The sequence below is a fragment of the Mauremys reevesii genome, linkage group 6 (genome assembly GCF_016161935.1).
Source record: "Mauremys reevesii isolate NIE-2019 linkage group 6, ASM1616193v1, whole genome shotgun sequence".
Classification (NCBI taxonomy): domain Eukaryota; kingdom Metazoa; phylum Chordata; order Testudines; family Geoemydidae; genus Mauremys; species Mauremys reevesii.
This window is the reverse complement of record NC_052628.1, coordinates 94,225,661-94,250,659: the sequence shown is the minus strand read 5'-3', so window position 1 is coordinate 94,250,659 and position 24,999 is coordinate 94,225,661. Positions and strand designations below refer to the sequence as shown.

The 24,999-nt window shown below is 40.7% G+C and overlaps 1 protein-coding gene across 5 annotated transcripts in view; it reads right to left on the bottom strand.

The window, feature by feature from the left end:
- Positions 1-24,999, bottom strand: part of PCSK5 (proprotein convertase subtilisin/kexin type 5) — a 285,728-nt gene that overhangs the window by 111,910 nt on the left and 148,819 nt on the right. For all 5 annotated transcript variants that reach the window (XM_039544180.1, XM_039544177.1, XM_039544178.1 and 2 more), the window contains exon 10: positions 5,653-5,756. In XM_039544180.1, coding sequence (XP_039400114.1) covers positions 5,653-5,756 — 104 coding nt within the window. The remainder of the gene's footprint in view (positions 1-5,652; positions 5,757-24,999) is intronic.

Below are 24,999 nucleotides of genomic sequence, written 5' to 3'. Positions count from 1 at the left end.
CTAGGGCCAGCAGGGAATAAAGCACTGCAGACACAGCAGCCTCAGCTAGAATTACAGTTGTCATAATGAGGAGCTTTTGATGGGTTTAAAGTTGGGAGGAGGAATGAGGATTTTTTGGGCTCTCTCCAGGCATCTTTTTTCCTTTCTCTGGAACTCCTCACCTCTGGAACTACCTAACCATGTTGCTATTGTTCCTGCTCTCAGCTATCTCTTTTAATTTAAAAAGCAAAATTGGGAGGTATATCAATTTCTATTAAGCAAAAATAAAAATCTCTGAGAAGAATCCTACAAGCTTTCAGGTTGCAGAATCCTACGTCCCCAAAAGATTTGGTGATTCTTGCAAAGATAAGGTTCAGAAACCAGGCAATTTGTTTAACCTAGTTTTAAATTTGGAGCACCGAATAGCTCCCAAAGTAATTTTAACATTACTGATAATTGCCATCTGAGCATTTGCTGATGGAACGGAAGAAATGATCTAGGAAACAAGCGCCACCTAGAATGGGATGCATTGTCTGCCAAATAAAACCCTGTAATTTCTAGGTCCCCCAATCATCTAAAACCCTGTATTGAAAAATTAAAGATTTATGGCCTTATTTCCCCTACCATTTACACTCTATCTCCTCCACCCGTCAGTTTCCACAGTAATAACTGCAATGATACTTTATACAAATGAAATGATAAAGGTGCTGGCATCAATCCTATGATTTCTGTGATATTTAAACATGTTTGACAATTCTAAATGGTCACCACTATCACTGGCCACTCCTCCTCCTCCCCCTGGCCCATGCTGCTCACCTATAGTGTGTATTCTGCCAATGTGGTTCCTTACTGAGAGAAGTAGGGGACTACATTTCTGACAGAATCCCAGTTAATTTTAGGGACTTCTTCCATCCGCTTCCCTGGTGCTATGACGAGTGCTGCCCTCATGTGTTCAGAACAACATCAAAAGCCCATGATGTAAGCAAAGGGCAGCTAAATGAGAATTGAAATGAAATTAATCAGGTACGGCCATAAATTAATAATAGCATCTAGATGTTCAACTGTGATCAAGGAAATAGCTTGGGGATATCTCTCAAACTTTAAATCCATATGGACTGGGAAGCTGAGGGCCTGCTAAACTAACTCCTGGGGTCATACCGACTTGGCAGTTTTCAATGACATTTCATTAATGAAGGTGTCTTTTCATTCCCCTCCCCTGCCCTTAATATGCTGATTAAAGGTGATTGCTGAAGGGGCTGGCTTTTGTTGGAAGGTGCATGGTGTAATAGTCTTTCCTGCTTCTTGATAAATATAATGCATGAAGTATTAGAATGCCATAGCAGAGTGGCAGATGCTAGGGCCCTGATGAAGGATGCTAGAATCTTCTATTGAGTTACCCTACATTCAATGGTCTAGATTCTGTGTGCTACTGCACCTTTTTTACGGTGTTGGTTTAAGTGGTGCAGAGCTATGGGAATGGTTCTATACTACTACACTGACCTGCAGCCCCTAAGCGGGGAGGAATAGGGTATGGCCAGAGAAAACTGCACTCTGAGTATTTTTGGCTGACAAAAGGTCTCATAGGTGGCTGCTATAAGTCAAGAGAGCTTAGAATGTAAGTCTGTCACATTCAGAATTCTTATATTTGTTAGCAATGAATCTAATTCTTAAATCATGATTTAAAATGTGTGATGGAATGTGTACAGGAGCTCATTCAGCTCTTTTGAAATAACCCACAATGTTGTGCAGACACTGCAGTTGATCTCTGAATTTTGTTTGAATACTTAACTTTGACATCAGTTTCAACCTGATCTATTATCAGAATACAAATGGTGTTGTCTTATTTTCCTCTTTCTGTGTTTCTCCAGTGTTGCCCCCATCCAATACAGGCTCTGCACATCATAAGAATACTCAGAATATATAGCAGTTTACACCTTCAAGGGCCTATTCAAACATTAAGGGCTCTCTCCTGCTCCCAGTGAAGTCCCAGTGACATTCAGTTGCCATCAGTGGTGCAGGATTAGGTCTTAAATGCCCTGTCATTGCTTTACAAACCAGAGCTATGCTGCTGGGGAGGTGGGATGCAAAAAGGTACATATCATTTGCAGTTCTTGCAGGCAACTGGAATGTCTCCAGTGGGGCAAAAGCCTGTAGAGGTGGTCAGAAAATGGAAACAATCTGTTGAAGTTTTGATATTTTTCACTAAAATTCTATTTTTCACTCATAAGTAATATTATCTCCATTTTACAGATGAGGGAAAGTGAGTTGCCCAAGACCATACAGTATGTCACTGGCAGAGTCAGGATTAGCATTCTTTCATTCCTGACCCCCTAATGCTGTACTTGCTGCTAGAATGCAAAGTCTTGGACTGCTCATGGAACTTTAGTACCAAATAAAGACGTATGAAATGGGAAGCTCCTTAAATTAAGATCCTAACTGTGAATACCTGTTCAGTGATGCCATTCAGAAGATATGCTTATGCTTCTTAAAATTACTTTGTTGCATTCTGTTTCTTTCAACCTACAGACAAGTGAGCATTGATGCTGCATTCTTCTTTTACGATTTCAATATCAACCTACACTGCTGACTGAACACTTGAACAAGCAAGTAACCTTTCCAAAGCAATCTCTGTAGTAGATAAAGATCAACCGTTTTGATACCCCTAAGAGAAGAAGGAAAAAGGATGCTCTTTAACTTCTTGCTAAACCAGAGGTTTAGAAAAAGAAATTATTTGAGGTGGCATAACAGGTAGAATCTAGCCATGCTGAGCATTCTATAGTTTGCCTAATTTTTTGTAGTGATCAAGGATGCACTGCAAACCATCTGACCAAGGTCTGTGACTGACAGTACTTGTAAAATACATTTTCAAAACTATTTTTTGAGTGCCTTGTCCTAAGCTACTGTGTAAAGACACCTGTTGACTCTCAGTGAAATAGTAATTAAAAAGAAAACCCATTTCTAACCATGAGATTCATTCAGTTGACTGGTATTTAATAAGTGCTGTTTACTCTCCAGAAAAAGTATATTGGAAGGAGGAGGAGGGGGGAGAGGAAAAGTGGTATCGTTGCAGTGCAAAGCATAAGGCAGCTCAAGTATTATTCATTGGTTAATCTTTTTCATTAGTGTAAAAAAGAAAGAAAGAAAGAAAACTGGAGACCTTGTAGCCAATAGCTACATTTGTGAGCTCCTCCTTTCTGTTCCCCAATGACAAACAGTGAGAGTGATTGTGCTGAGGGACGGTGTTGCCATGCAGCCCAGCCAGCCAGCCCACTGAACAGGCAGGCTGACCCACTTTCAAGTACCAGCTTTTGCTGACCCTTTGAGTGAGACGTTCTTCCAAGTTTTTGTTGTTTTCACCCTTTGATTTCTCATTTCTAAAGAACCAATCTCCCTGCCCCCTTCTCCTTTATCTTCTAGCATTCATGGAAGAAAGGCAGCTTGTTTCTTGTGCCTTACTTTGCCTTAGTCAATTTCAGAAAAATTCTCTTTTCGGCCTTGTTATGAACATGCTTTGGAAGAAATATGGGTCTTGACATCAACAAAATTATGCTACAATTCCACAAGGATCAGAGTAATTCATCTATGAAAAACCCATACTTTAACTGTTACTCTTGGCAGCAGTGAAGGATAATAGTGAAATATTATACTAAATATTGCCACGTGCACTAGTAAAATACAGTCTTATTCTTGCCAGCAGCGGTGTGCAACTCCCCCTTCGAGCTCAGGTTTGGATGTTGTGATTTAATCTAACTCTTTTGCTTCTCTTCTATCCAAAACCAACAGAGGTTTAAAGAGAGCTGGATTTTTATTGGAACCATTTGCTTAGCCTAAGTTGCCAAAATAATTTAGTTAAAACTGGTGCTTTATTTGGGTTAAAGTTGATCCTTAGCTCCACAGAGGTCGAGGCACTTAGTTTGTCTTGCTCCTTTTGAATTCCACCATGAAGTCTACTGCCGAGTTTTGCCAGGTGAAGTTGTATTTCCTGCCTCTCCACAGTCATCCACGTCTACTTTCAGGATTTTTAGACAAGGGGGGGAGAAACCCTCCTTAACTCCTTTACCTCATAAATATCTGCCACCACAATTCAAACACAGCACATGTGTGTCTTCCAGTTGTTGGGGGGTTAAGTCAGAGAAAGAATTGTTGTAACTATAAAGGCTCTGTTGCTGCTGCTACTGCTAGTATACCATGTGTTAATACAACTCTTCAATTTGCTAATGAGAGACAACTGCTCTAAGATACATCAGAGAATGATACTGAGCACTATGACATTATTGCCTTTCTTGGGAACAGGTGAAAAAATACAAAGGGAGAGAATTCTGAAAATTAGATAGTAACCAAAATGCTACAATTTACACCACTTGAAGACCATAGTCTAGATAGTTTCAAGCACAATAATAAGATATCAATACGCATTTCCTTCCAATACATTTTTAATGCCAGGCTATGCCTCACACCTTGAATATGAAAACATTTTAATTTTGAGGTGGTCTGGAGTTGAATCCCCATTTCCAAAACTATCCTCTATCGTTTAGGTTCTGGACTGAATCCAAAAATGAAAGGGGCCTTTTTTCTGTTTCTAATTCAGATGCAGCAGAAATGTCATGGGGCAGAATTACATATTAAATATGTTCTGTGGTGGATGTTCTGTGATCTGGAATAGGTTAAAGCTAGGGCTTAGATTCAAGGCCAAATTTTAGTGTGAAATTGTGTGAAAATTTGATGGCTCTGATACTTTGTGAACTGTTCTCAGGAGTTTTTGGCACAAAATGGCATAAATCCTACAAGATAGGCTCATCTTAAAACTTGGGTGGAATTCTCATGAGAATGAAATCAGAAATAGACCTTCTGAGTTTTCCATCCAACCCAGAAATAAAGCCAATAAAAGGTTTAGAAATGGGAACTAAACATCTTGAAATTCAGAGGTGTTTAGATTCAAGGTCCACTTTTAGACCATCTCTAAAATATAAGCAGAATTATATGGTATTGCTAGTCATTGACTATGATGGTATGTATATATATCTGTAACAGCTGGTCAAAACCAGTAAAACATTTAGTGAGAACTTTAAAAAATGTCTAGAGTTTTTTGAAAATTTGAAAAATGTCTGATTGAAAACTGGGATTTATGTCCCTTGAGACAGTCTGATATTTTGACACTTGTTTTCATCCCAAATCAGGGCAAACCGCTGAAATATCAAATACTTCTTTGTGCAGAATGAAAAGTTCTGAAAAATTTCTGTTCAGTAATGTCAAAATGTTCCATTTCTCCATTTTCAATCAAAATCCCTTATATTCCCGAATTGAAATGTTTTATTTCAGGTTTACTTGACATTAAATTCTGTGACCTTAACATCAAGCTAGACCATCTGTACACCTGTGCCTGGAAGACACAAACACTTGGTTAAGATACTTTACTGCCTGCTTTGTGTTACCAGAAAGTAGGCAGAAAGGGTTGACCAAAATCCAGTCCATAATTTTTACTTTTCTAGTAATTTCAAATCCCAGCCTTTAAAGGAGGAGAAGGAACATGTCTGTTTTGTTAATGAAAAAGACCAAAAGCTGCACATACTGCAGGTGACAGACAAGCCATCTGAGATTATTTTCCTCAGCTTCGCCTTTAAATGTCCGATTTTGTTTTTGCCTGTCATGGTGAATAAGAAAGGAAGCTCTCACCCTTATAACCAGCAGCATTGGTTTTCCAGTCATTAGAATTCAGATGTCCTGCACGAGAAGTCCTTACAATAATATGCTGTACGTCTCTCCAGGTCAGAGATGGACTAAAGAAAAGGGCAAAGACAAAGTGAAAATCAGAATTTTCTTACCAAAAAGGAAAAAAAAAAGTCACATGAGTTAAAAAACAAAACCACGAACAAGACTGGTGATCAAAGTAACATGACCCAGCTTTACAGGATTGATGTATCAAATTATTTCTACCTCTACTGTTCTTTTTCGATTATGAGAGATGCATTAATTAATAGGCAGCCTGTAAAATACACACACTCAGTATTCCACACGTGAAATTTACAAGGAAGAACAAAAAAGTGTATTTGACCTAGAGAGAACTAATATGACCACCAAGTGCTTCACGTTGCATCTGTACATGGTTGCCTAGCTCAGACATGCACAAGAGAAGAAAAGCATAACAGATCACAAGCTATTTCATATTCATTAGGGCCCCAGTCTGGCATTCCTTTCACACTCTAAACTTCCATTGTAGTCATTATGGAAGCATGAGTCTATGTTGTCATTGACTTGCTCATTATAGCCAGATACACTACTGGTAATCAGGCAGAGATCAGTCCTGTATTATTTATGTACCCAAATCTCCCAGCAATGAATCTGGGTAGTTAATGGCTGTGATGAAGTGGGAATTTTCTGTACTATTTTATTAGGCCTGTGTGTGCCTCAGTTTCCCTCTGTACTTTGCATTGCTACCCTGTGGGTGCAAAAGAGTTAAAAATAAAAAAGCTGCTCTTGGGGCAGAGCAGGAGACATGAGGTGTTGTCACGTAACAGTAACTGTTGGGAGGGGGAATGAATAGGTCATTAAACCGAGCCATATCAATGGAGGATTGATCCACAAAGACATTGGGAGCCCTAAGGATTGAGCAACTGATGCTTACCCAGCAGGCAGAACATGTGAACTCCACAGGTTTGGCAGGGGGTTTGGGGGTGGCTGTTGGAGAGACTCAGCAACTCTCACCCGAGACTGACAGCGAGTCAGAGCCAGATATGGATTCCATAGCAGCACGGCTGATTGCACTGGCTTGGTCAGTATGGACTATATCTTAACCTTTGCTTCTCTATGCTAAACTAAGGGCTTCTGATGTAGTGTTCCAGTTGACTAATAAATTCTACTTTATTTTGAAAAGGCTGCCTGGTGTTACTGCAAATAATTGCTGTGGTGCACTGGTCCCTGAAGAGTATACAAGTCTCTGAGGAGGAGTCTATCTCAGTTGGACTTGCTGGACACAACTCACAGTGTGAAACGGGAGTGCAAGAGCCCAGAGAATCAGTCTTGGAGGCACAGAAGCAACATGGCCAACCCTTACAGAGGAGTAGAACCCTTGGGGGGTGGCATTCTGAACAGGTACCTCCAAGGGACTGTTTAGAACCTGGAAAGTAGCACTGATCCTGTGGATCTGTGACAATGGGCAAGCGACTGAGAACACAGAAGTGAGTTTCTACAATATGTAAATAATGATTCTGTCCTCAAGGATGACAAAAGAGGATCCCATCTGGGTCTCCACTGTGGAATGAACTACCATTTTTTTCTCTCAGGAACGGAAGAAATCTTTAGAGAATGTAGTCTTCCAGGTGCCCTTTGTTTCACAGATACATATTCTCAGGAGGACTTCCTTTCTAAAACCATCACTTAAAAGGCCATGAATTATGGTGGTGTTCATTGGCAATTCCTCATTTGTTCTGTTAGCAATGAGATGGGGAATATGACTGTTCTTCCAACAATGCTGTTAATAGTGAGAATGATAAATGAACAACAGAATGAGCAGCTATGGTATGGCTTCACAAAAATTAAATAAAAAAGAGGAAATGGACATTTGTGCTCATACCATTACTCACCAAACACAAACCTCTGAATAGCCCTGCTCCTGTTCCCACACACTGTCATTGTCTTGGACAGTGCTGGATCAGGCCCAATGCTAGTTAACTATACTGTCTAGTACAGTGGTTCTCAAACTTTTGTACTCAAACCTTTCACATAGCAAGCCTCTGAGTACGACCCCCACCCCCTTATAAATTAAAATTAAAAACACTTTTAAATATATTTAACACCATTATAAATGCTGGAGGCAAAGCAGGGTTTGGGGTGGAAGGTAACAGCTCGTTATCCCCCATTTAAGAACCTCACAACCCCCTAAGGGGTCCCAAACCGCAATTTAAAAATCTGTGGTCTAGTAGCTAGGGCACTAAGCTGGGACTAAGGCCTGGTCTACACTGGGGGTGGGGGGGGGTTCGATCTAAGCTACGCAACTTCAGTCGAAGTACCCTAGTTCGAATTACTTACCCGTCCTCACGGCGCGGGATCGACGTCCGTGGCTCCCCCGTCGACTCCGCCACTGCCGTTCGCGGTGGTGGAGTCGACGGGAGCGCGTTCGGAGTTCGATATATCACATCTAGATGAGATGCGATATATCGAACTCCGAGAAATCGATTGCTACCCGCCGATATGGCGGGTAGTGAAGACGTACCCTCAGGAAGATGCAGGTTCAATTCCCTGCTCCAATTATAAAGTTCCTGTGTGACTTTGGGCAAGTCACTTAGTGTCTTCTTGCCTCAATTCCCCATCTGGAAGTTGGGGATAATGCTTCCCTACCTCACAGGGTATGGTGAAAATAAATACATTAAAGATTGTGAGGTACTCCAATACCATGGTAACAAGAGCCATAGATGGATTGATCCTGCAGTTTTTTTCATGCATGGAATGCCTACTAAATTCAGTGAGAGATTTCTATGTGGAACATCTTCAGGATAACAGAAACCATCCAAGCAGGTTGATTTTACTATGACCTCTTCCTGATACAGGAAGTCACAAGAGAAACTCAAGAGTCTGAGAGTTTGGTGTACAGAACTCAATGCAGTGTTTCTTATTTTTATACTGTCCTCACATCTGCCAGAATTTATTTTCTTGTAAATTTAACCTTTTGAAATGCTTGTTTTGTGGATGCTATACCGTACTTAAACATAGAAATAATATCTTGTTTATCTTTTGAAGTAAGTAGCTGAAATCAATCAGGTCTATGAAATTTCCTACATATGACTTGGACTGAAGAAATTAGTGTTTTATTTTCTCGCTGAGCTGCATAAGCTGAGTTTCTGAGCTGTACACAATTAAGATGACAAACTTTAGCTTCAGTAAATTGGAACTCCATAGGGAAGCAGCAGATATGCAGAAATTACTGCAAACATCCAAGTCTTCTATGTAAAACATGCCTCTATTTCACACAGGGCAACGACAGAAATAGACTGATGGAAATTAACAGGTTTGTGATCAAAGGGATTTCATCTGTCTGAATGAGATTAAAGGAAGGAAATAAAAACCAATTACATTTGAGCTTCATAAGTCACAATACCATATAATGGCAGTAAACCTGGGAAGTGTAGAAAATACACTCAAAAGTAACAGACGTGTGTGTGGGGACGGAGGGGTCCTCCAATGGCCACAGAATCTAAATAGCTGAAACGGGACCATAGTCAACAGAATATTTATATATATTGACCAAGTAGGAATTGCTTAAAATAAGTCTTATATGCGGTAACTGAATTATGAATGGCATCTCAAAGTCAGGTGTGGAATCATTTAACTATATACCCTTCCCCTCTATTTGTTCTTTTGTTTGTTTGTTTTTGTTTTTTGGGGGCTGACACTGCTATTTTACTTTTGGATGGACTCTTGTTCCTTTGCAGCAAGTTTCCCACTAGGTTGTGTGAGGCCAATGTCAACTAGACTCTGATGTGACCTAGCATCAAATCCCCCATTTTAGCTACCAATGGAGCATCAAAGGAGGTATTGTGTATTTTAGTGAAGCCAACACAGAGTCCTGCTTGCACTGGAGCCTTGAAGATGCTGGTGTATGCAGATCAGCTGGAACACTCACTTGGAAGAAGCAAGATCATTTGTGCTGAAATCTCTTTTGGTTTTCAGAACTTGTTGCATTCCTTCCTAGCTGGATCAGTTTAATCACGACCATTTCATTTTTCTTGTGTGCATCTGAGGTACTGGAGCAGCTTGTGGTAAAATTACTGCATTATTTTTAAGGCGCACTAGTGCCTTTTGGTGATGGATGGACATTTAAAAATATTAATATAAATATAGCTTGTTTTCCAAGAAGGGGGTCTCTTTTCAAGTTAGACAATTGGACTGGTATGATAGTAAGTATTTATCCAGCTGAGAGCTGGTAAAAAAACAGAACTGCAAAAAGTGAATGTCTTGGAATGTAATGGGCATTAAGGGCTTGTAAGATATGGTATGCTTGGGCAGGCATGTAACATGCTTCAGAAAGAAATCAATAAAATTTTATACCAGATCAGGAATTTCACTAGGAGCCCATGTAATGTCTTAGGAAAACATGTAGCACTGGCTCAAGCCTTCAAGAGTACCTCTGAGAATCCCAAGAGCTGCATTCTTTATTAGGTGAAGTCTGAACAATCTGTGATTCCACAAAGCAAGGCGTTATAGTTGTCAAAACTACTGGGAAGAAAAGGCACTAAAATAGTCACATCGGTTTTAAAAGGCAATATTCAAGAATAGCTACATTCAGCTAATTATTAAAAACAAACCGGGGGGTCCAGTCCCCTTTCAATGAACACTGAGCTCTCATTACTGGGAATTATACAGTATGTCAAGATGAAAATACAACCCACAGTTAAGGTTTAATGAAGACCCCCGAAAAACTTCCAGATTGGGGAACCTTGAAAAGTGAGCTACACTGATAGTGGTTCTGTTTTAAAGTTCTGCGTAAGAGGCCACTGTTGTATTTGCCTGTGTAGCAGGGTAGACCCCCGCTTCTGCCCTGAGGGGCTTAAAACCACCCATGGGCGTGGGCTGAGAGAAAAGCTGGGCTGATTGGCAGGCAGCCTCAGCTGGAGGACAGACCCAGCTGGCCTTATAAAGGTCAGGGCAGCCAGGCATTCAGAAGGCTCTCTCTGGTCTGAGAGGGAGCAGCGACTGGCTGCCTAGCAGAAAGGGTACTAGGAGTGAAGCAGGGCTGGGGAAAGCCAGAGGAGCTGGGGAGCGCCTGGCTGGCAACTCCCCTGGCTGCAAGGCCTGGTTTATGGCCTGAAAGGGTACTGGGTGGTAGAGGAAGGCAGTAGGTCTGAACCCCCTTGCCTGTGATGAGTGACTAATACTGCAGTGTGCCCCAGGGAGAGGGGCTAGATGGTGACTGGCAGTAGCCCAGACTGAGGCGAGGTGAGGTTAGTGGGTGGGGGTTCCCCTGGGTTGGGAGACCCAGAACCTGAGAGTATAGGGGTACTGCCAGGGGGGCAGCAACCCAGAGAAAGGGGCACTGTGGTCCAGGAGGGACATGGGGGCCCAGCGGTAGCAGATCACTGGCCAACAGAGGGCGCTCCAGAGGGCTGGTGAGCTAATTCCTACAGACAACCAGCAGGAGATGCCGCCGGGTGAGTCTGCGCCCGCTTACAGCCTGCTACATCCTATTATCAAAACCAAACTCAGACAACAATTTCTCAAACTGAAAACCTAAAGCTAAATGTCTGGTACCCAGTAAACAGATGTGTGTAAGCTCAACCTCTCTCTCATGGTGCCTGCATGCCAGTTTGCTTACTGCAAGAGCCATTGAAGTATAACATTTTTCTTTTATTTATGTTGTCTCAAACACAGACAAGCTTTTGGTGTATTATATCAAAGGCAGCAGAGAGATATAACAGCATTTCAGCTGATTTCTACAGCCTCTGATAGAACCTTTGCTGTATTATGAAGTGAGCTATTGCCAAATTGAAATTTCCTCTCTAAAGTAGACACCTCATTGGAAACCAAATAGGACTGCAATTGTTCGCCCCCAACCTTTGTCAGAAACTTTGACAAAAAATAAGAAATTGGAAAGAAGTCAAACTAGCAGTTCATTTGGAGAAAAAATAGGGTTTTTTTGTTGTTGTTGTTTTTTTAACTAGGAAGTCATAGGAGCCAATTTTAAAGCATCTAAAACAATCACAGAAGCAGTCAAGTATTTGTAAAACATGTCAAAATTAGAACCTAACTGAATAAACAGTTGTTCACTAGCCATGTAAGCCACAGATCCAGATAGGCTTTCACTGATGTTAACTGACTTACTACTTAATTAATCTCAAAAGAGTTAATGGGTAAACATCTTGAAATGAAAAAATGTACTAATGAGAGCAATAGTAACACTGCTATATAATGGGATCAATGTCAAAAACAGGACCATTTCCTTCCAAGAAAAAAAAAAAAAACCTTGAATGTCTCATTTGAAATTGCCTGGGGATTATACATACCAGCCAATACTCAAAATCACACCAGAAGGAGCAGAAGTAAGAATAATTAAATAAAAATTGCATGACCAGCAGCCAATAAATAATGAATGTTAAGTCCTCAGCCCTCTAGCAATACTCCAAGGTCTGGCCTTCTTCTTTCAACCTTTTCAAAATGTTTATAAAGCAAGTGAAATGAGAAAATATGGAAATGGAACAACTGTACAATAATGGTGTACAAAATCAACACTATTAGTTTGAGTTTTTAACTGGATCCTTAACCAAGAATGAACAGCATTATCCAAATTGCTTGGAAATGAGCAGCTTTAATTTCAGGGCAAATTGTGATCCCTTTACTTACACTGAGTAGCGCTTTACTCCACAAGTAGTCCTTTTGAAGACAATGTAGCTAATCCTGAAGCAGGTGCTATTCAACATGAGTAAGGTTAAGATTTTGTCATGGGTATTTTTAGCAAAAGTCACAAACAGGTTGTGGGCAATAAACAAAAATTCACGGAAGTCTGTGACCTGTCTGTGACTTTTCCTAAACAGGGTGGGAGGGACTAACAGTGGGAGTTCCACTGAGGGCTGACTGCTGACCACTGCTTCTGTGCTGTAGGCTGACCCAGCCCTGGGCACTGAATGCAGTTTTGCCACTGCTTGTGGGTGGGGTTTGACAGCTACTCCAACTCCACCACTGCAGTGGGCTGAAGCTGAAGAAGTCACTTAGGCCTGGTCTACACTACGTGTTTAAACCGGTTTTAGGAGCATTAAACCGATTTAACGCCACACCCGTCCACACTAAGAGGCCCTTTATATCGATATAAAGGGCTCTTTAAATTGATTTCTGTACTCCTCCCTAACGAGAGGAGTAGCGCTAATATCAGAATTGCCATATCGGATTAGGGTTAGTGTGGCCACAAATCGACGGTATTGGCCTCCGGGTGGTATCCCACAGTGCACCACTGACCGCTTTGGACAGCAATCAGAACTCGGATGTAGTGGCCAGGTAGACAGGAAAAGCCCCGTGAACTTTTGAATATTTCCTGTTTGCCCAGCGTGGAGCTCTGATCAGCACGGGTGGCGATGCAGTCCAAAATCAAAATCCAAAAAGAACTCCAGCATGGACCGTACAGATGTGATCGCTGTAAGGGCAGGCAAATCTGTTCTATCCGAGCTCCGATACAGAAGACGAAATGCCAAAGCATTTTTAAAAAATCTCCAGACAGACGTCATAGCAGGGACTCAGCGCACTGCTGCGTGATAAGTGTAATGGAAAGCCAAAGAATCAAATGGACGCTCATGGAGGGAGGGAGCGGGGACGGACTCAAGCTATCCCACAGTTCCTGCAGTCCCCAAAAAGTATTTGCATTCTTGGCTGAGCTCCAAATGCCCGTAGTGTCAAACACATTGTCCGCGGTGGTTCAGGGCATAGCTCATCAATTTACCCCCCACCCTCAGAAGCAAAAGGGAAAAAATCCTCTCTTGACTCTTTTAAATGTCACCCTATGTCTACTGAATGCTGCTGATAGACGCGATTCTGCAGTAGCGAGCTGCTGTATTCTCTCCCCCCCTCCTTTGTGGCTGATGGTGCAATATGACTGATATCCATTGTCATCATCAGCCTTGTGGCAGAGGGTGCAGTGCAGTAGGACTGCGCTCTCATCATCAGCCTTGTGGCAGATTGTATAGTACAGAAGGACTGGTATCTGTCCTCATCATCAGCCCATAAGTAGATGGTCTGGTAACCGTCTTCATCATAGCAACAGGGGGCTGAGCTCCATCAGCCCCCGCCCTTCATGTGTAAAGAAAAGATTCTGTACTGCCTGGACTACCTGGACTATCATAGCAGGATGCTGGGCTCCTGTCCCCCACACTGCTTAATGTCCTGTCTGGACCATCATAGCAGCTGGAGGCTGCCTTCTTCCCCTTATTTTATCTCACTAACAAGTCACTGTTTCTTATTCCTGCATTCTTTATTACTTCATCACACAAGTGGGGGGACACTGCAACGGTAGCCCAGGAAGGCTGGGGGAGGAGGGAATCAACAGGTGGAGATGTTGCAGGGGCCCCCCCTGTGAATAGCATGCAGTTCATCATTCCTGGGGGATCTGATGCAGAGTAGCTGTGCTCTCTGGTTCTCTGATACACTGGATCTCTAGTACACTTGCCCCATATTCTAGGCAGGACTGATTCTATTTTTTGATACCATAAAGGAGAGATTGACTCAGGGAGTCATTCCCAATTTTGGCTTTTGTGCCCCTGGCCGATCTCAGCCAGGGGCACCTATGACAGCAGTAGAGGGTACAGCACAGAAGGACTAGTAACTGTCATCATTGCCAGTTTACAATGGCAAGGTAGATGGTACAAAATGGCTGGTAACAATCTCTGCTATCATGCAAAAGCAAGTGAATGCTGCTGTGTAGTGCTGCTGAATCGCCTCTGTCAGCGGCATCTAGTACACATACGGTGACAGTGACAAACGGCAAAACAGGCTGCACGGTTGCCATGCTATGGCGTCTGCCAGGGAAATCCAGGGAAAAAGGGCGCGAAATGATTGTCTGCCGTTGCTTTCCCGGAGGAAGGAGTGACTGATGACATTTACCCAGAACCACCCGCGGCAATGTTTTTTGCCCCATCAGGCACTGGGATCTCAACCCGGAATTCCAAGGGGTGGGGGAGACTCCGGGAACTATGGGATAGCTGCAGAATAGCTACCCACAGTGCAACGCTCCAGAAATCGATGCTAGCCTTGGACCGCGGACACACACCACCGAATTAATGTGCTTAGTGTGGCCGCGCGCACTCGATTTTATACAATCTGTTTTACAAAACCGGTTTATGTAAATTCGGAATAGTCCCATAGTGTAGACGTACCCTTAGGTCCGTTAAAGTCACTGAATCCATGACAGAATCATATCCTTAAACATGAGTACAGGGATCAAAATCTGGCCTGGTATGTAAAAATAAAGAACAAAAACAATGATTCAAAAGAAACAAAAATGCCATCAGTGAAAGAAAATTAGAGGAAAATTCAGTCGTGTGAAGTTGTATGATACAACCAGGATCAAACAGAGAGGGATCAGAGTGCAAATTAAGTTTTCCTTCATAGCAAACTGATAAAGCAGTCAACATTAACAAGGGTGATTACATTGTTATAATGACCAGTGGTTTGATGCAGATCAATCTATCTGAAATGTTTTGCTAAAATGTCAGAGGCATCTGTGAGTCTAGTTGAAGAAAATTGATCTCCATACAAACAGAAGTAAAACATAATACCATAGGATTTACAAAAGAAGAAACATTGCCATGCAATCTGAAGAGGTCAATGGGCCATCTTTGCAAATCCTGGCTATGACGAGACGGGCTTTGATTGTTACTGCTATATCTCATCAAAACAAGTAGTATTTTCCGACACCGCATCCTTCCCTGGAATTCTGTTACATAGTATTTACCAGTAGATCACACACAAAGTCTAATCAATTTTAAAATACAATTCCTATTCCAACAACAGCATTTTCAGCATTCTGATGTCCACATGACTCTGCCCCATGAGGCCATTCAACAACTTTATAAACAAAGCAGAAAACACAGCTGCTTGGCCTAGCCACATAAGACAAATCCAATTCCAATGATTCATCCAAAATAGATATTCATATTTACTGAATGATGAATGTCTCTTTATGACTAGTCAATTAATAACTGTCTGTGACGTTACACCCATTTATTATTTATGGAAATATACTTATGATATGGAAATGGCATAACTGAGATATGTTTTATGCAAGATGGGTCTTGTAAGGTATCATCAGAAAGGTTATAATTTACTGAATGTAATTATCCAATTTCTATGCATGTATCATTTCTGTATCTAATGTTAGGAATATTGACTATGTAACAATTACAACTATGTGTGTATTTGGGAGACACCCACCAGACAACAGGCCATCAGCCTTGATGGGCCATTAGAAAGAAACAATAAGACTTTGAAGATACTAATCTCTCTCCTTCCTGAGAGGCATCCTGGGATGTAGCGGTGACACTACTAGGACAGGTGGGCCTGTCACCTGGAACTAAACATCATCTTGGATTTCTAGTAATTTTCCACTAAAAGAAGGGGGAGGTCAAGACAGGGAAACAAAAGATTCCTGCCTTATGTAAATCTTATTTAAGGCTGGGGAGTAAGGCAAACAGGACTCTCCCTTCACTGCCTTCCCACCCAAGAAGAAAGACTGCTAAAAGTACCTGAAGAAACAAAGGAACTAAGCTGAGGGAAAGGCAAGGACTGAGTTCAGACTGAGACAGAGGACACTAGTCTAAAGCAAAATAACTAGAACACTAAGCTACAGAAACTCTGCATCCAGCCTAAGTCAACATTTAGAGTGACATTTTGTAACCAGTTTCTTTAAGATCTTAAGCTTAGTATGCGTGTTTTGTTTTTTCTGCTTCGTAATCTGCTTTGTTCTGTTTGCTATCCCTTACAATCATTTAAAATCTGCCCTTTATAGTTAATAAACTTGCTTTTGTTTATTCTTAAACCCAGTTTATGCAATTTATAATGGAGGGGGGGCAAGAAGTTGTACAGATCTTCCTCCACATTGAGGGATAGGGCAAATTTATGAGCTTATGTTGTACAGATTTCTCTACAACGCAAGACAATATTCTTTTGGGTGGACTTTCCAGAGGGGAGCTGCACTTGAGTGCTAGGTGATTTCCTAGATGAGTCGTCTCATAGAGATCTGTTTGCAGAGTCTGTGTGATTCTACAGCTGGTGCATCCCTACCTGTGTATATGTGCTGCCAGAGGCCGGAGAACCTAATCTAGCAAAACAGGGAGAGGGAGCCCAGGCTAGTGGAGCAGGCAGGCTCAGTGAAATCCCAGTACATCAGGTCACACTGTCGTTCATTGCAAAGAAAATGAACAAACTTTTAACTTCTAACTCTCACAGATCTTCAAACAATTTTACCCTTTTAGCCAGGGATATTGATAGAGCTGGTTATGGAAGGCACTGTCCCCTAACTCTTCCTCACTATCGTCTCTTTTCCAGCGTATGTGCTGTAGCAGCAGGACACTACTTCCAGGCTTAGCAAAGCTGGTGCTTTCTTGTTGACACCCGCCATGTTGGGGTGAGACTACCAGCATTTTCCTGGGGAAGGGGAAGGATTTGAATTTAATTAGAAATGGGCAATAACAATGAAGCACAGGCACGGGTAAAGCTCTATTCAACTGTGCCTAATTTGGGCAGATGCTTGATGCACTCTAATTGCTCTGGCAGGTACATGAGGAGTCTGTCATTGTTTTATGTTTAGGTAATACTTATGCAGCTAGTCATATCTGGACCACCCAGCTGGGGGCGAGAAGTAAAGCTGTGTGATTATTTAAACTACCTATGTACCTTTCCCAAGGGTAACAGTTTCTGCCCCAGTATCTTGGCTAAATTCCAAACTGGATAATTAACTCCCTTCTGCCCCTACCTAAATATTTCTAAGACTGCCCATATTATTAAGAGTGTCTACGTTTGTGCATTGAAATATTATTAAATGAACATTTATGTATTCATTCTTTTTTTTTTTTAGATTTATAAATTGGGTTCAATCACCTGCCTTAAGCTGCATGTGTATTCTTAAAGATGGCACATTGTTTTTTCTTCCTTTAAAAGAAAGTCATCCCAAAGTAAATGTGCAAAATAAATTATTTATTACTAATCGTTCACACATATGCAATCGACAGACTACCACTTAGAAATGCAATGTACTTGTAGCTGAGTCGGTCCCAGGGTACTAGAGATATAAGATGGGTGAGGTAATATCATTTAATGGACCAACTTCTGTTGGTGAGAGAGACAAGCTTTTGAGCCATACAGAGCTCTTCTTCCCAGACCTGAAGAAAAGCTGTTTGTGGCTCAAAAGCTTGTCTCTCTCACCAAAAGAAGTTGGTTCAATAAAAGATATTACCTCACCCACCTTGTCTCTCACCACCTAGGATGTCTGCCTGATTATTAAATCCAGGGAGTACTATCTGGAGCACTCTATTTTATGGCAGCTGCTGTGGTCACTCTCAGAAAAAGAGTTTGTCCTTTAGCTCTTTAAGGGCTTTATAGATCAAAAGTCAAGATCTTAAGTTTCACCCAGAAACAAATAGGGAGCAAGTTTTGTTGTGTATGTTCCTTACAGCCAACATCACCAGATGAACAGTCACATTTTGCACTAGCTTCAGTAGTCCTAAATGTAGACCCCCATAGACCACACTGCAATAAAACCACAAAAATATGGATACAATGGTAAGATCCAGAGCCAGGCAGAATATCACACAATAACCATGCATAGATATAGATCAGTTCTGATGAAAATGAAATAAACAAAGGACCATTTTCATGTTGATGACACTGCTGCCTATACTTTGCTGTAGCCTCCAGTGGCTTCGCATACATGTAGAAAAGGAGGGGGACAAAATAGAACCTTGCAGAGAGATCTCAGACTATGGCTTCACACTATTGTCTGTGTCTTCTCAGAAGGAAAGAATGAAACAGAACTACTCAAGAGATATACAGTCCACCCAGACGAGGAGCTACAGCACCAATGCCCCATTATCAATTCAGGCTTATTATACTCTTTAATTCAGCATCTGGGGTACCTTTGGGGAAGTCTTACATAACCCTCAATTAACAAACCTGCAGGCAGCTACTGTCATTTTGATCTAGATCTGTCAGTGCTTAGAATTCAGTCCTATTTATGTTATCACATCCAAGAAACTACCTTAAAAATGCTAAGGTTGCAAAATCAAGCCTTCAACTATAGACTCTAAAGTACTCTAAAAACAAGGCCTCCTGCAGGGATCTTGTCTCCTCCGCAGTTCAGTCAGGCTGCTCCTCCTCCAGGCTGCCAGAGCGCCAGCAGCAGGAGTACTCACAGAACAGAAGGGAGAATCTCCATGTTCTCCCACTGCTGATGCATGACACACCAGAGGCCAGCAGCAGCAGCCAAGAAGAGCAACTGCAGGGAAAGTCCTTCTTAGTTCCTGCACCAGTGAGCTAAAGAATGCTTAGCAATGAGAAACCTACTGTGCACGTGTGAACTAAGATATTTTTTAAAGGTTTATAACTTGGCCAAATGAGGATGTGTTTTCATGGAAACAGCAAAAGACAAGGTGATACCTCACTACCCACCAAATTTCAAGTCCATCCTCCAAAGCAGGGAGGTACTAGAGTGTCTCAACAAAACGGCTGTACACATTTTCTTAACATGGGCCAAACAACTTATTTTTACCTATAGGGTTATAGTGAATCACAAATGGAATATGATCCAACAATGTGATGCAGTTGTGAAAAAGGCTAATGTAATTCTGGGGTGTATTAACTGAAGAGTCACATGTAAGACACAGGAGGTAATTGTCCCTCTCGCATGGCACTGTTGAGAACTCAGGTGGAGTACTATGGTCAATTCTGGGCGCCAGACTGAGGGAGGATGTGGATAAACTGGAGAGAGTTTAGAGGAGAACAACAAAAATGATCAAAGGTTTAGAAAACCTGACTTAAGAGGAAAGGTTAAAAAACCTGGGCATGTTTAGTCTTGAGAAAAGAAGACTGAGAGGGGAACTCATAACAGTCTCAAAGATATTAAGGGCTGTAATAAAGAGGATAGTGATGAATTGTTCTCCATGTCACTGAAGGTAGGACAAGAAGTAATGGGCTTAATCTGCAGCAAGGAAAATTTACATTAGGAAAAACTTTCCAACTATAAGGACAGTTAAGTTCCAGAATAGGCTTCAAAAGGAGGTTATGGAATCCCCATCACTGGAAGTTTTTAAGAGCAGCTTGGACAAAGATCTGTCAGGGATGATCTAGGTTTACTTGGTCCTGCCTCAGTGCAGGTGGCTGAACTTGATGACCACTCAAGGTCCTTCTAGCCCTATCAGTCCATGATTTCAAATACATAACTTGTTAAAAATTCTATTTCTAAATCTCTTCTGAAAATACTATTCATAAGTTATAACCATAATCTATTTAAACCAAATGTTAATATTTCTGTTTTATGGCTTGCCAATTACAGAACCAGTTTCTCCTCCCTTGGTTTTCACACCTCAGCTGCTGGAACAGGGCCCCATCCTCCCTGATTGATCTAACCTCGTTATCTCCAGCTCCTGCTGCTTGCTATATATATACACACCTGCCCCTGAAATTTTCCACTGCTTGCATCCGAGAAGGTATTCACCACCCAAAGCTCATGCTGCAAAACATCTGTTAGTCTATAAGGTGCCACAGGATTCTTTGCTGTTTTATGTAAAGTCTTCTTACATTTCCTTTTAATAACATGCAGCCAGCAAAACAACTTTGAGTTCACTGAGTGTCATAGGATTAAACTGAAGACCTGTCATTCTCATCTCACACTGGAACCATATATAAAATAATGACACTCCAAAAGCATTTCCACAGTTCAGGTTTCTTATCACCTTTGGCCTTTATTGTATTCACTGGTAATCAAGCTCCTAGTAGCTGGGATGAACTCTTAACACTGAAGGGATATGAGAGAGATTCCTTGAACCAAAAACTTGTAAGTAACCAGACAGTTGTCTGTTTTACTGCATTACTGACAGAGGCGCTGTAAGGAAATGAATCAGTATGAGAAGTACTGCTGCTATTGGGTTAGTTTTCAGAAATCTGAGTCCCTTCCTTAACTGCACCAATTTGCAGATGAAGAAAACGAGAGAGATTTCAAATATATATAGGCTAGGGGGTAAGTGCTTGGATGCACAGACTTCCTCTCCTCTCAGTGATTTACATTCAGTTATGTTGTTGTTTAAAAAAAATTGAGGAGCTTTTTGATGTACTTTTATTGTCACTTTTCTGGGTGGATATCAGCATGTTACTAATCACCAAAGTTATTCATTTGTTTCCAATAGTAATTTGTTTTATCCCTGACATTATATTAGCAAAGACAAAGGAAGTATATAAGTCGTATGAGAGAAGGAAACACAGGCAATACAACAGGTATTTTGCAGCAGTTGAGAAAAAATAGCAGGTTAACCCTGTGTGATTTCACAGGCTTTTTCTTGGTAATGTAGCTATAGCTTCTCAAATTATGGATGGAAAAACATAGGCATTGGCTTGTTAATAGAGAAACATGCAGGTTTCACCTTGGAAGTATACATATTATTTTTTCTCAAGTTCAGGTACCTCCTCTCAAGCAAAGTAAAAGACATTCTCTTTATTTAAGTTTTCCCTAAGAACATGACACAATGCCTAAAGGAAGGAATCTGCTGTTTAAACAAACTCTCTCTCTCTCTTCACACTGATTCATGCAAATCCTGCATTCAAATCCTTCATCAGCCAAAAAGCAACTTTAACATTTTATATTTAGAGTTAAGATGCCACCAATGCTGAATTAGTAGACTATAACAATTTACTCTCTAGCAGCTGGTTTACAGTTAGGAAAATTTGGCATTGCATAATGAACATAAAAGAATGGAAAACAATTAAGCACCCAATTACAGAGCTGGAGCAGGATACTAACTCCACTGCGCCCTGATCACGTAAAAGAAAGCAACTGAAAAACAGGACATCAAAGCCCAAATACTATTGGGTCTTTATAGGCTGAGCTCTAGATGCAGAAATCCCTCATGGAGACTGGCTTTGTGCGTGTGTGTATGCTAACTATTCCTTTGTTGTTTCAATGCAACAGACTCATATTTACATTTCTAAGTTATGCTCACATGTTTTACCAAATGAGCATTTGAAAAACCTGAATATTGGAAGCTAACTTTGGTTCCTTTGGTCACATGATGTGGATATGCTATTTGATACGAAAACACTGGATGGAAGTTGTAACTCACAAGAAAGTTTTGTAAATATCACAGACTATAATGCAGTATTGAATTTATCAGCTCTTCAAAAAATCCCAGGCCAAAGATCAGCAGAGAATTCCCCTTGTGGAGGGGAACTCCTCACTGGAGTAATGCTGGTCAAAATGCCAGAGCTGAGTCCTATACCAGCCATCCCACCCATTTGTGCTATGGCGGGGTGCTAAGGCAGGGAGATGGCAGGCTGGGACAGGCCAGGAGCAGGGCAAGGTGGAACATAGAGCTCCAATACTTCAAATCGCCACTGGTTTAAGGTCTCTTAGGATCCTTACACAAGTGGTATAAGTTAGAGCAGCCTCTTGGGTGCTCTAAATTAATGTCAAGGTCAGGCTGATGCTAAATTAGGGAGTAGTATGCCTCCCAGGCAGTGAACATAGCTTGGCTGCTGTAGAGAATTGCGCACCTAGGATTTAAACATTTCCAGAGCTTCAATACACATGGTAGATCCACATTTTTCCTACTAGGCAGTGTCTTATCACTGAACAACACACATTCTTTCAAACATATTCAAAAAGGGCTCTGATTACTGGGCAGCTCATGGTGTGAAGAACATAATTAACTTTGAAAACTCCTTTCCCACTAATCTTTTGAAAAATATATATGATGATTGTTAGCACAGGCATTAATATTAAATTTAAGGCTAAATCTGCAACCCCCAACCTCCATTTGCCGGTGCCAATAAAATCTTTGTGTTACATGACACCGTCATGTATTCTCTGTATGCCACATATTGTATTTTACAAAATAAAAGTATTTTAGAAATGGTTAAGAGAGTTTTAAATATTGTTATTAGTAATGTTTTTCCTATCAGATCACCTGTAAAGATAGATGCTTTAGTGTCATCTAACCCAACAGGAATCAGAGGCAGAGGAAAATTATAACAAATACCTCTTAATATTGTAACATTTGGAAACACCTTACAAATATCTTAAATAGCTGATCCATACAAAGTAAAGTCAAGATATTAAAGTTGAATATATTATGATCTTCATCCCTCAATAAAGGGGCATTCCTGGCTTTTAATGGTGTAAAGTTCCTATTTCTAGCTCTCATAAAAAAAGGATTAGATAATAAATCTGTCACTGTTGCAGGACTGAATGTCTTGGGTCTCAAGCCAGGCTAATTTTGGGAGGGAAATTTTAATTTTGGGGGAAAACAGGAAACATTTCTCTTGCCAGCTGTTTGGTTTCTTTTAATGCCAGTAGCGTGAAGCCTATCTGAGGTTCAGTTATGCATAATTCCACTGGAGAAATATTAGTGGGCAGAATGCAGGTGAGGTGGTAAAAATGCATGCTAAGCATATTGCATTAAGTAGCTCCGCATTTTAGCATATTAATAGCAATACAAATTATTTTATATCTATATAGATACAGACACACTTAGCCCATATCCATTTCTGGAAAGGAAGTGAAGAATTCTTTATCTACCAAAACTCCCAGGGAATTTAGGAATGCAAAATATAACTATCTCACCTGGAATTTGGCCAATATTCAGGGATTACCACGGGATATTTAAAAATTAGTCAGTTTCTTGGTTTTTTCATTTTATCTACGTACAGCAGCACATTGTTCCATCACCACACCTGAGACATTAGTACAATATTTTGCTTATGTCTGCATTGTCAGCCACAATGGCAGCTATTTATTTGGAAGAAGAGTATCACCTACTGAATTGCCATCAGCATCCAGTACCTTGGCTGATCAGACTGGTATGGCTTCAGGTATTATGTGTCTGCTACTATAATTTGAAAATTCCACTTATAACAAGATGTGTTTGAAAACATACATAAAATACCGTGAAAAGAGATACAATTAGAATTATAGGCAACAGCAATTCATTAAAAAGTAATTATGAAAACCTCCAGCAGTATACCATTTTGGTGCATACAGATGTAATTTTATCTGTGTCTGTGGGCTGTTTAAAAACTAATGAAAGTATTTTACAACTGAGATTAAAAAGTGATTGAAAGAATGGTTTTTGAAATAACAGTATTACATTAACTTTTCAAAGCCGTTTTTGTCACTAACTATTGCATTGGGAAAACCCAATTATAATGACACAAGTTCTGCTCTGCTTAAGACTGTATCAGCTTTTCAATTACAATCGCTTATTTTCATGGCTATGTAACTCAGAAGTAAAAATGTGTTTTGGACTGAATTTTAGGTCAGGGATTCTACACTAAAAGCTACATTTTTACAAAATGGCAACCCAAAATCTGTTTGCTATTACAAATTACATACTAGGAAAGTATAATACAATTTGAAATGATTATGATACACACTCCCTCTACTTCCTCTCCCCCCTCCACTGCCCCCATGCCTGGTCCTTTTGAGGTTCTGAATGCCCCTAGCTTTTATCAATCTCAGTGGGAGCTGAACAGTGTCATTTGAACCTCATAGGATCAATCTCTTAACTTTAAACATCTGATTTTAAACAGGATTTTGCAGATCATTAGTCTATATACATTGTGCACACCAGACCAGTTCACACTGACAAAATACACAACAATGAAAAAGTTTTGAAATATGAATTTACATGATAAACTCTCAATGGCTTTTTCTGATCAAGAATGCCTGTTAAAATATATATTCTGGTTACAACGTGCAAAATTCTGCAGTTGAGGAAAACTCTTATAAAAGCTAATGGGAATTTTGCTATAGTAAGGGTTAAATGATTTGGTCCATTGTCAGATAATCTATATTTTAAAAACCAGTGCATAGATAAATACATGATAGAAATCTTGGATTTATTGTTTCATCACACATGATACTGATGAGATTTTTAATTTTTTATACAATGCTAACATCTGCTCATGCTGGCACACTGTCCTCAGTTCCACCATCCCTAGGAACCGAGGTAGTGAAAGGGACTTGGGTCCATGCACAATGGCACATACAATGGCCTAAATACTGGACTCAAGCTCGAGCTGCATTGTGATGGTCCCCCAAGCCATTCAATGGGAGCTGCATGTGTTCATCACCATTGCAAAGTATATCACAGCTTTAGGCACCCAAGTTAGAACATTTTTCCCTTGTCTCTCTCTGTTTCAGTTTTCTCATGTGTAAAATTGAGTGTGTGTGTGTGTGTGAGATAATATTTCCTTCACTCACAGGTTTATTGTGAATTTTCACAAGTTAATGTTTCTATAGCATTTTGAGGTCACTGGATGAAAGATGACACGTTAACAAAATATTTG